The following is a 12360-nucleotide window of genomic DNA, read 5'->3' on the forward strand; positions in this document are numbered from 1 at the left end:
AACCAGTGGAACAACCTGCCTCCAGAAGCGGTGAATGCTCGAACACTGGAAGTTTTTAAGAAGAGACTGGACAGCCATTTGTCTGAAATGGTATAGGGTTTCCTGCCTGAGCAGGGCGTTGGACTAGATCAGGGGTCCTCAACCTTGGCAACTTTAAGACTTGTGGACTTCAACTCCCAGAATTCCTCAGCCAGCAAAGCTGGCTGAGGAATTCTGAGAGTTGAAGTCCACAAGTCTTAAAGTTGCCAAGGTTGAGGACCCCTGGACTAGATTAAAGCAGAAAAGAGACTGATATATAGAGTGCAAAAGGAGTGCTGAAGAAAATGTATATTTCCTGAAGATTTATAGTATATATCGGTAAGAGTGAAAGTCTGATAGCTCTAACTCATAGCTAATGATGTGTGGGTGAGAAAAATATATGACTAAAGCAAATCAGGAGTAAAAAAGTAATGTTCCAAATTTGACAGCCTACTAATCTATATAGCTAACATTTGAAAGCTTAATGATCTGCTGGATTGTTTCTCATTTCTTATAACCTATTGTGAAATGAAAACAGATAGCAAAGAGAAGGGAGTACCTAATTTAATTTAAGAATTCTAAACAAGTCTCTCCTTAAACATATTTGATAGAAAAAGACTGTTAGGTTTTAATTCACAAAATCCTTCAAATGGTCTACTATCGGTAGGAACATAACTGACCAGAAAGGAAGGTAGGGTGGGTGGATAGTGAAAGAAAGTACTGATGATTAAGTAGAAAAAAAAGCACCACAGGATGAGGGAGCAAACAGAGTCCATCCCATAGCATTCCTATTTGAAGATTGTAATATATGGTTGCATCAAGAAATAGTGATAATGATAAGGCTGGAAAATCCATATTTTGATTTCTCAGAAGGTGATTTTTTTGCCTAACAGTTAACCTAGTTTCCCTTCTATGCAAAACTAAACTAAATTAAAACAAATTGGGGAAGGTTTTTGTGCCAAATCTGTGCATCTCCTAAGAACTTCCAAACTTGGGAAGGCAGTGAGGGCTTCAAAACTGCAAGGGCAACTTCTTCCCACATTGACCTGTTTCTGAAGGTAAGGGGACTCTATGATGGCATCCTTGATTGTCCAGTTAGGTATAGGTGGGCTACCTATCCTAAATGAAAATCCACCCATTCAGTACGATAAGAGCACCTGTGGAAGCCTTACAGGTCCAATAATTAAAATATTTGAGAACTTTTCTTAGATCCATTTATTTATTTAGCAAACATACACATTTTCGACATAATAATAAATTAGATTAAGATAACATAAGATTCCAATGCAATGCAGTGCAATAATGTAACAGTTGGTATCATAGTGCTTCAGACAACATATCACTAATCTATTCTATTCCCCCAAAGCCTTCCAGAATAGCCAGGTTGAAACAATTTTTCAGAAAATCATGACCAAAAGGGGGCATTCTCACATCTGGCATTAGCTGTTCCACTGGATCAGAGTTCCTACAGAGAATACCCACTTTTAAGTCCTTTCTGGAGATCTCTTTTGTTTTCCATAAATAAGAAGATTTTCAATTCTTATTTATGGAAGAGGAATCCAGTATGTTACACATTCAAGAAAGAACATTATTAAATGTCATCCTGCAAATGTGTGTGTGAGTCTCCTGGGTACAAGAGATGGTCCTGGCTGGACAATATTGGAGCGGAGCAAAATGATCCTTTTTGTGACACAAAGATGGAGGTAATCTTGTTTTCTTGCATGACGAATCTGAGGTAACATTATCAGAAGAGGCTAGATAGTCACTTGTCTGAGATGGTATAGGTTCTCCTGCTTGAGCAGGGGGCTGGACTAGAAGACCTCCAAGGTCCCTTCTATTCTATTCTATTCTATTCTATTCTATTCTATTCTATTCTATTCTATTCTATTCTATTCTATTCATGGACTACCCCATAGTAATATTACTATTCTACAATATGCAACAATTGTAGAATCCTACAAATAAAAGTGTTATATGATTTTATATTATTTATATGATGTTATATTAATCATGTTATATGATTTTAATATTATCTCAGATTACCTTACCTAGTAATCTGTTATTAAAAATCATATGTGTCTGAACATAATGAAATATAAAATGTATGATTCCAAACATTTTGGACCCCATCTGAGTGCAAAGACATGGACCTGAAGTATAAATACTGATGCAGTATTCCTTCTTTTTTTAAAAAAAAATGGGAAGGAGAATACCCTTTTCCGGGCTTGCCTGCACACTTCTGGTGTGGGGTATACTTTTTTGTACCGGGAGTCTTCCAAAATCTGTCATCAATCTGTCATCAAATGACTGCTTCCATCTGTTTTCTCCATAACCATCTACATCTCCAGGGCTGAGAGGCTTTCTGAGGTACCCCCTGCTTGCAGGCAACCACAAATTGGCCAGTCTCTTTTGAAGCCTGTAAATTTTCCGTGTATTTCGGGCGGAATAATGCAACATCCTTTGGCACAAAGGCCGGCTGGATCCTCCATCCCCGATTCGTCTCGTCTCCCCTCCTTCTTCGGGGGTTGCCCTAAAGAGCCCGCCCAGATCGGAGGCCAGGCTCGGAAGGGGAGGTCCCCGGCTCCCACCCGGCCCGTTAGTTTCCGAGAGCGATTTCTCTCCGCGCCACGCCCGGCTCATTCCCAGCCCAGGCACCGCGCGGGGCGGCCCTACCGGCTCGCCCGCCTCCGAGTCGCTGGCTGTGAGTCGCCGAGGCGTGGCGAGCTCTCCCCAGCGCCTCTCATGGCCAAATCAGCCGCCGCCTCGCTGACAGCACTGACGGGGAGAGGCGGCTCTGCGCTGCTTTATGTCGCCTCGGGAGTCTGACATGGCCGCCCCCGCCCCCTGGCCCCGCCGCCTCCAAATTGCCCCTAAGAACGAACGCCGGGGAAATTGGGCTTTTGCGAGACCGCAACCCGGACGCGCTTAGGCTTCGTCCCGCATCCCTTTTGAAGGCGGCTGCGGGCCGGAGGAAGGAGAAAGAGAAAGAAAGAAAGGAAGGAAGGAAGGAAGGAAGGAAGGAAGAAAGAAAGAAAGAAAGAAAGAAAGAAAGAAAGAAAGAAAGAAAGAAAGAAAGAAAGAAAGAAAGAAAGAAAGAAGAGGGAGGGGAAGGTAGGAAGGAAGGAAGAAAAAGAAAGAAAGAAAGAGAAAGAAAGAAAAATAAAGAAGAGGGAGGGGAAGGAAGGAAGGAAAAAAGGAAGAAAAGGAAAGAAAGAAAGAAAGAAAGAAAAGAAAGAAAGAAGAGGGAGGGGAAGGTAGGAAGGAAGGAAGAAAGAAAAAGAAAGAAGAGGGGAAGGAAGGAAGGAAAAAAGGAAGAAAAGAAAAAGAAAAAGAAAGAAAGAAAGAAAGAAAGAAAGAAAGAAAGAAAGAAAGAAAGAAAGAAAGAAAGACGAAGGAGGGGGGTACTGCTTTCCCCCCCTTTTTCTTCCCCAACTGAAAAGCGTCTTCCGCCAAAGGACCGGGTGCAGCCGGGGCCCCTCCGGCCCAGCCGCTTTCACCGTCCCCAAATTTCCGCCTTAGTAATTGCTTTCTAGGTACCCCAGCAGGGAGTGAGAGGAGGGCGCTGCGGCCTCCGGTTTCTCGGCCTCTCTCCCCTCCCGCCCCGAAATATGAGGGCAGCCCTTGCGGAGCCCGCCTGAAGGGAGGGACCCCGAGGCTCCTCCCGCGCCGCTCCTAGTGCCTTCTCGGCGCACGCCTGCCCGAGCGGGAGATGGATAGGACTGCGCTGGATGGCAGCAGCACAGAAGCTCCCCAGCGATGCTGCCGGGAGGCTGCGCGGACTGTGCGTGAAGCGGCGGGAGCGGCTATGGAGGAGTCCGCAGCGGAGGCTCCTTCTTCAGGGGACTCGGCTGCTTCGGCCGTCAGCCCTGTCAGCGCTCCCCAACAGGAACTGAGGCAGCAGCAGCAGCAGCAGCAGCAAGGGGTCAAGAGGCACCATCACAAACACAACCTGAAACATCGCTACGAGTTGCAAGAAACGCTGGGCAAGGGTACCTATGGCAAAGTCAAGAGGGCCATCGAGAGGTTCTCAGGCAGAATGGTAAGGGCTAAAAGGACTGGTCCGGGAGGGGCTGCTGGACAAGAGTTGGTGGCATTATTGAAACATCTCAGGGCACTTTTTGAGTAGACCTTTTATTTTATGGCAGCCTTCTCTAAGGTGATGCTCGGGGGAAATTTTGGGACAACTGTTTTGCTTTGTATGTTGCTTCTGGAGCAAAGGGGTTTCAACAACTTAAAAATAAAAAACTAAATAACATGAACTCATATAATTCTCAGCCATTAATTACAAAACCTGAGAGTCATGGGAGTTGTAGTTCTAAAACACCTGGGAGGGTACCAACTTGGGGAAGAGTATTTTGTGATATACCTCAAAATTCGAAGCTTGAAGGTGACTGTAGTCCTGCTTTTGCTTTTGCTTTCTTTATCTCAAGCTGTAGCCTTCTCTTGGCCTTTAGGGAGGTTTTTTATGTTCTTGCCTCCTCCTCTCTTTCTGAGATCCAAAAATTCACTGGAGGAGTGTTTATGAGTTCTCCCGAAGTGTTTGATCATGAAATTTTATTTTGAGCCTTTCTCTCCAGTTGTCAACTGAGCCCATTTATAGAAATCAGAGGTAGTTCCTTGAATAAGGAGAACTGGATCATTTGTAAATTGGCATTATTTGTCTCTTCCCTTCCAGCAATTGACGTTGCTCTGTTGTTCAAAGTGTGGACATAACATCCATTGAAACACATACCCTCGTTTTCTAACCAGAGATGGCTTTGAGATTAAAGAAATTTTAAAGGCTAATAGTGTGTTAGTGGGAATGATGACATGGACTTTATTAACCTCTATAGCAAACACATTGATGCAATTGCTCCTATCAAAGCGAAGTTTAGAGTCCACTTTATTTTGCAAACTAATGTTGCAGTGTACTATAACTATCCTCAGCCCAACTTCGGTACTTTTTGTCACCTGAATTGATGCCTGAATATCAGAAAATTTCAGGCATGTGTATTAAGTTTTCATGTAATAGGCTAAAAGTACTGCTATTTTCTTTTGATGCTGTCTGGCTACATCTGACGGTTCTGCATTTAAATCAGGTACGTATGTGCTTTCTGCAAAATTATACAATTGTTTGATCAAGTACTTTGCAGCAGATTTGGTACAGGCTCCATGTTTTGTTTCTATTTTCAATTTTTCCTGTTGCTTGCTTAGTCAATATTTTGAACAAGAGACTCAAGTAAACAAATAAGCAAACAATAGAGTAGTAAAAAGCACCTAAGCTACACGTGGTGTGATTGTGTATGTGACAATGTCCTCTATTTAAGAACATTTAAGCTTTTCCATGGTGTGATAGTTATGTAGTTAAAAACACTAAATCTTAGTGCAGTGGTCAAAATAAATAATTAAATAATATCCCAGTGCTGTATAGCATAAAAAGAATCTTTAAACACCTGGTTCAGATAACTCTTAATGTTGTATTATGCTCTCTGTCATTTTACTAAATCATTAAGATAGTTAATCAAAAGCAGAAGTGAGTGCTCATGTTCACTTTGGCTGCCTGCTTTTTTCTTTGAAAAAGAACATTGCCTGCAGTGTATCATATTACAGGGATTTAAAATTAGCAAAACATCTAGCTCAAAAAATGTACAAGCTGAAGAGTATCATTTCCAGATTGTATTAGTCTGCTCTTTTCAATAACTTCATGTTTATTCATTTTATGACAGGGCGGATAGTTTTTTAGATTTGATTTTTAGAGCAATGCAACTTTTGCAGTTAAAGAGACAAAACCAAGGTCAATGGAGAGAAGTCATCAAAATGCAGTCGCAGTGATATTTATAATATATTTACTTGTTTGTTTATGGATTCCTGGGTTTTAATTTGTTTCATGCCTCATGATAATGCTTAGTTGTGTTAAAAATGGCAATGTACTTTACTGAAAAACATATAAACATCTGTCTTTTAATATGTGTAATATACCCTCTTCACACATAAGAGTGTTATGAAAAGTATTTGGGCCAGAACTTAAACTGGGAATTCATTTAGCCTTCTCTTTCCTATCTGTGCTATCTTTCTTTCACCTTAGTCATAACTTATGGAGCTTTGATTAGGGTGGCTATGTATTGTGACCAGCAGAGGGGGTCCTTGGTACAATGTGACCAGCATAATTCCCCTCATGACCTCATGTAGAGAAAAGCTTAGGACTGTATTACAAATCTCAAGGTCATGTTCCCACCTATGTCATTTGTTTGCTGTCATATTAGTAGGTGAGGTAGCATTTTCCTACAAACTAATATGTAAATATTTGGAAACATAGGGCAACATCTAGAAATATCCTTGGCAGCTTACTTCTCACCGGGTTACCTAAACAAAAACATTTCCATTAATATTTTATTAGTTGTAATTTTTGTTTGAAGCATACAGCTGTGGACTTTTTGTAGAAAAATCAGACACCACCAAATAGAACGTGTTATGAAATCTGCAGGAACATCTCTAAACATCCCCAAATGGGAGAAAAGATTATAGACTAAAAATATTAATCTATGTGCATTCTGTTCTTTTGCTTTCCTACGTACCACACTCCTACAAGCTAGATATGGGCATCTAGGAATTTGATTATTTTTTATTCTGAAAAATGCTTATAAGTTTGACATTTGTTTTGAGGAATGTATAATACTTTCTCAGAGCTCATTTATGGGATGGCTGTTGAGCTGTGAGTTGGATTATAGATATGTATGTTAGATTTAGTTTGTTGTTAGCAGCAACTTGTTATTTATTCTTGTAATTGTAAACACTACGTTGTAATAATGTAGTGGAGATTAGGTTGCATACTGAATGAAATGAAATGCAGGAATACAGCCTACTTATACTGAGGCAGCTTGCCTGCCAAACATTCACTGGGATTCTGAAGTTCAAGAATGATTTATATAAACATGTAACAGTAGTAATCTGTAAAGTAATCTGTATGGTAGGCTGGCATTTAAGGGTTTGCCGTGTGCCATGGATTACATAGAATTATATGCAAGAAAGAAACATTTTTTGTTATGGGTTATAGAATCAAATCTGGCCACCTAATTTCTTCTTCTCTTTCATTGATAACTGCCTAGTCATGCCAGCTGTTGTGGTGTTTCTTTGCTCCTATCTTCCCAGTGAAGATAGTTAACTGTTTCTAAGTAAAAGCTGGCATAGGATTAATTTAAAAATACATTGTGCCTTGCTGCAATTCTATCTGTTCTTAAATAGACAAATTCATTTTTGTGTGGGCACATTTTCGAGGCTACTATACTGGAAAAAGTGGACATTTTGTCAATTCACTCAGATTCAGCACAACAGCATTTTATGCTTCATGCAAAATAAAAGGAGGAAGATACTGGGTATGTTTGCCACCTTCAGTTATTTGTAAAAATATTGAAGACTAGGTGCAAATGAATGAATGAATTAAAAAATAAATAAATTTGGATTCAAAGTAGGTTCATAAATCATGGATTCTGAATCTAATAATGAACAGAATCTGTCTAAATCATTCCAGGGACATTGAGAATTTATATTTGATCCTGAATTCCATAAAACCATTTCTCTTTACAACTTTGAAGCTTGTCAAGGTGAAACATGACAGAATTGGAATTGCCATATATCCTTACAGCATAACAATAAGGAGGGTTTTTTTTGTTGCAATTTCCTCAGTAGCACTTTAAATTGCAATTCAGGTAGTCCTTGCATACTGAGCACAATTGGGACCAGCAGCTTGATCATTAAGCGAAGCGGTTGCTAAGCAAATCTGTGATTGTGCTTATGATCTTATTCAGCTTTCATATATAAAGCTGAGCAGGTGGAATTGGAAGGGAGACTGTTAGGAAATCTCAGAGCTTTGTACTTGAGAGGAAAGTTAAAAAGCATCTCATAAGAGGGTCTTGGCAAATCATTCCTGCACTGTTGCCAGGAAACTACATGAACATATAATAATAATAATGATGATGATGATGTTGATGATGATGATGATGGAAGGGACCTTGGAGGTAGTCTAGTTCAACCCTTGCTCAGGCAGGAAACCTTATACCATTTCAGACAAATTGCTTTCTTCTTAAAAACTTCCAGTATTGGAGCATTCACCGCTTCTGGAGGAAGGTTGTTCCACTGGTTAATTGTTCTAACTGTCAGGAAGTTTCTCCTTAGTTCTAGGTTGCTTCTCTCCTTGATTAGTTTCCATCCGTTGCTTCTTGTCCTGCCTTCAGGTGCTTTGGAAAGTAGCTTGACTCCCTCTTCTTTGTGGCAACCCCTGAGATATCTATAAAGTTATCTGGAGTTGAACTCAACTTGAGATATACTTTATTATTTAAAGCCCTGACTAAGTATGCAATAAAATTGAAGGAGGAAAACACCTCACACACACACACTCACAATCACACACACACACAGAGTATTCTCATTGCGGTGGTACTGGGAATTCTCTTTCTTTTCTCCCATTTTCTTTTCCAAGAATTCTGCACATCAGATTGGTTGTTTGCCAGTATAATATTTAATCTCTTTCTAGATACTTAGTATTGCATTTTACTTTCTATTCCATGTGAAAAACTATTTCCCTTATATGACATTTTTGTTCATTTACTCTAACCTCCATCCATCATCCTGAGAATATATTTGTCCTAAATACTGTACTTTTCAGTCAACTGTAGTTGATGTTTGGTTTCAAGTATAGATGATTAAAAAAAAGAGGAAAATGTTTTTTTAAATTGATTGACAAATTAGATGAGAGAAATTCCAATTCAGTTTATTATCATCAACATGTCTAGCTCTGCAGCTTTTCTGAAGACCCAGCTTGCTTGCAGCTGGCTTCACTTACAATTTCTATCAAAGAAAAGTCTGATTAAAAAACAAAAATAAATGGTTTGTGAATGGGAGCTGCTAAAGGGATGGAAAATTTGCTAAGTATTTATTCAGAATAGATGAAAATACTACCTAACCTTTCTAAGCCTGGTTTTCAAAGCTGTACTTTGTTGAGACCATGTTTAGTTTTCAGAAAAAGACTCTTGACTTTATGGAAATCAATACCATTTGTGTTGTTAGCCATAGGAGAGGTAGGCTGCTATTTGTGAAGTGCAAAGGAATAGGCAATCTGCACAGATTTAGAAGCATGTTTATAATAGCTTTGCAATTAAGGAAAAAAAATCTAACTCCATTTGTGGACTGTAGTCAAAAGAATTCATATTATATCAATTTTATCTACCAATCAGAAGCGTAATGAACAAGTCTATTAATGCTGGCTGAGGAATTCTGGGAGTTGAAGTCCACAAGTCTTAAAGTTGGCAAGGTTGGAGGCCCTGATATTACATTATTCATCAATATTTCATGACTATGTCTTAAGATCCACAGGAATACATTCTTGACTCACTGGCAAGTATTATTAAGGCAGGGGCATCAGGCAATGGCTAATGAGCAAATAAGCAGAAACCCAATGCTTTTAAAAAGAAAAATCTGAATTGCATAGCAATTGCAGCACACCTACAGTGTATAAAAGCTTTAGTTCTAGCAGGTTAATCATAAGTGAAAAAGCTACATAAAGTGAGGATAATTTCTAAAGGGAAATCTAGCTGCCATAATACAGAATTATAATCATGCAAGGGTTAATAGAAAGATACTCAGTTATTTTGTTTAAAGGAAAAAATAATTTTATTTATTTTTAAATCAAAGTCAGTCTAGTTAAGTTTTGGCTTGGCATATGTGGAGAGATGGAGAGCCTCTTTCCATCCAGAGTGAAAAAGATTTCTGGGAATGCTGAGATACATATTTCTTAAATAACTCTTTGCGGACAATGTGTGACTGATTTCTTGCTTCAGTGACAGGAAGTTAGTCATTTTATTCAATGGAATCTTTAAAAACTATTTTTTAAATTGGGAATCAGTTAAAATGCTGTAGTAATATAGGCACAAATGCATGAGGTAACTTTATCCCAAGAGGGTCTCTCTTAAGATTGTAATATTAGAGCTTTTGGGACATTACCATTATTGACAACGTCACTTGACATCTTAAGAAAGCATCCCTAAAGTTATTTCTCTCATTTATGAAAAATCAATGAACATTTTCCCCCAAATTTAACTGAATGAAATGAATGCACAGTAGAATTTACTTGCCAAGTAACTGTTAACTAAAAGCACTACTGCATTCTCATAAATGGTCACTAACAATTTTAAGACCACATTTGAGAAGAAAGATCATAATCATATTGATAAATAATGTAATTTGCAAGTGGGTTTCTTAATACAATTATATTTAAAGTTAAGAAAGTATTTGACATGGAGCAAATTTTATTTGAAAACATGTATAAAATTACACTTTGTTATATTCACTTGAGGTGAGTCACTTCAGGTGAGATTGGCAGCGATATAAATTTAACAAATAAGTAATATGTCTGGAAAAAGCTATTCAGAACAAGCAGTTCTTGCATGGGAGTATTTAGTCTTCACAAAATTCAAGTCACACATTCTTTAATTGACATACATCCTATGTAACAAATCTAGTAAAATTAAAAATGCATAGTTTTCTTGCCGAATATTTCCTTATGAAGGACAGTGAGATACATGCAATATTTGATGACTAGTTCATTAAAACCACAAGTGTGCTTAGGCTTTCATTTGTGTTTTGCTGCTATTGTTTCTTGGACTCAGCCTATGCAGTCAGGCATAGGATTCTCATTTGTCTTGCCCACATGAAAGTCCTCAACATCTGTAAGCTATAGTTTGTGAAGTACAGTTTCAAACAGCACATATGTATCACCATGTCTACACAGACAACACTATACATTTGAATAAATTAGGAGATTTCAGATGCAGAACATTGGGGGGCTGGGTGAGAAATTGAATGGGAGTTGAATGGTTGCCCATGCTGATCAAATATCTTGGATTCATATCAGGAATTCCAGATGTTTAATGCATCCAAAATCCCCTCAGTAATGTTCAGTTTTAAATGAGAAGGAATGCCTGTGTTCACTAGTTAAATGTAAAGTTATTTGATATCCAAACTGTAGCAGTAAAATATATAAAAGAAACCACATGTATACAAATGATTCATGTCTCCTTTACATTCAGCTATCTTAGGTAATAATTACAGTATATTTTGATTTACTTAAGGATGAAAATTGGTTACCAGCATCTACGTTTGATAAAATAAGTGATCTTAAAAAGTAAACTCGTGTAATATCGTAAAACTAGTGCTCATATGCTTATTCAGATCTTATATGTTTGGGGGATATGAATAAAAATTGTTTGTGATAAACTATTATTTTTTAAAAAAAAATGGCTATGGGAAAAAACTTTCAGGATTAGAATGATATGGGATCTGGTTATTGTCAAACAATATTTATATATTTATTGATATACTTTACTTTGTACAACCTTTACTTTGTACAACTCAAAGCTGTAGCTGAGCTACTAGAACTAGTTCAACACCTTAGCCACTACACTAAGTAATGCTAGACATTGAGCTAATCTATAATTGTGATTTATTTAGTTTGGCTCAGTGGGGCGTAGCATATTGTGGGAACCAAATTAATTTTTAAAGTTGATCATGGTTTAATAAAGCTTGTTAATCTACATTAGATTGACCAACCATTCAATAGTATGTCATCATTTTATGTATTTTAAAGTATTAGATTGTTCATACATATTCCCCAGCTGTGATCCCCACTTATAAAATAGAGACTTAAGTTAAGAAACAAAATCTGAATAGAATATAGCCTGAGCACCGAGGCTGGAATCAGAGGTACTGCTCTTTTCTTAGTTTATTAAGAGTGGAATCTTAATTTTGTGTTGTGTGAACCACTGGGAAGTGTGCACAGCAAAGCGACTAAGGCATACTTCTGAACCCATTGGCCCATGTATTGAGCTTCTGAATTCATTTGAAGGTACCGTAAGGTTTGGAAGGCCTCTATGTGAGGGCATCTATGTATGCAGAAATGTGCCACTTCACTAGGACTGCAGTGTTAAAGTATTATCTGCACATAGACACATGTACAGAAGATATGAGCAGACATTTTGAGCAGCAAATGGGCTTGGCTTCTGTTTTTACTTCTATTTCTATTTATTAAGCGATAGAAATACCCTAGTGAGAGTAGGGGTTGTGAAAGTTTCTGTTAACTTGCTTCTATCAATAGCAGTATGCTAATTGTCTGGCCTGGACAGTCAAATTTTTTCTACTGCATCTAAAGTCCACTGAATGAAGATTTTACCATACAGAGATCCTGTGAAGTCTGTACTGAAAGATCAGAAGGGTCTACCAGTTGCCTACTGGTCACAATTTAAGATGTTGATACTGGCCTTAAACTGAAATCATAACAGTACGTTTGATTTACTTTGACTATTGTTATGTTTG

General features: G+C 38.2%; 1 protein-coding gene across 1 annotated transcript in view; it reads left to right on the plus strand.

Moving 5' to 3' along the window:
* Nucleotides 1-3727: 3727 nt before the first annotated feature.
* The window catches only part of NUAK1 (NUAK family kinase 1), a 53812-nt gene continuing 45179 nt past the window's right edge, over nucleotides 3728-12360 (plus strand). The window contains exon 1 of the mRNA XM_015818365.1: nucleotides 3728-4057. Coding sequence (XP_015673851.1) covers nucleotides 3728-4057 — 330 coding nt within the window. The remainder of the gene's footprint in view (nucleotides 4058-12360) is intronic.

The sequence above is a fragment of the Protobothrops mucrosquamatus genome, unplaced genomic scaffold, assembly GCF_001527695.2.
Source record: "Protobothrops mucrosquamatus isolate PMUCROS unplaced genomic scaffold, P.Mucros_1.0 scaffold728, whole genome shotgun sequence".
Taxonomy (NCBI): Eukaryota; Metazoa; Chordata; class Lepidosauria; order Squamata; family Viperidae; genus Protobothrops; species Protobothrops mucrosquamatus.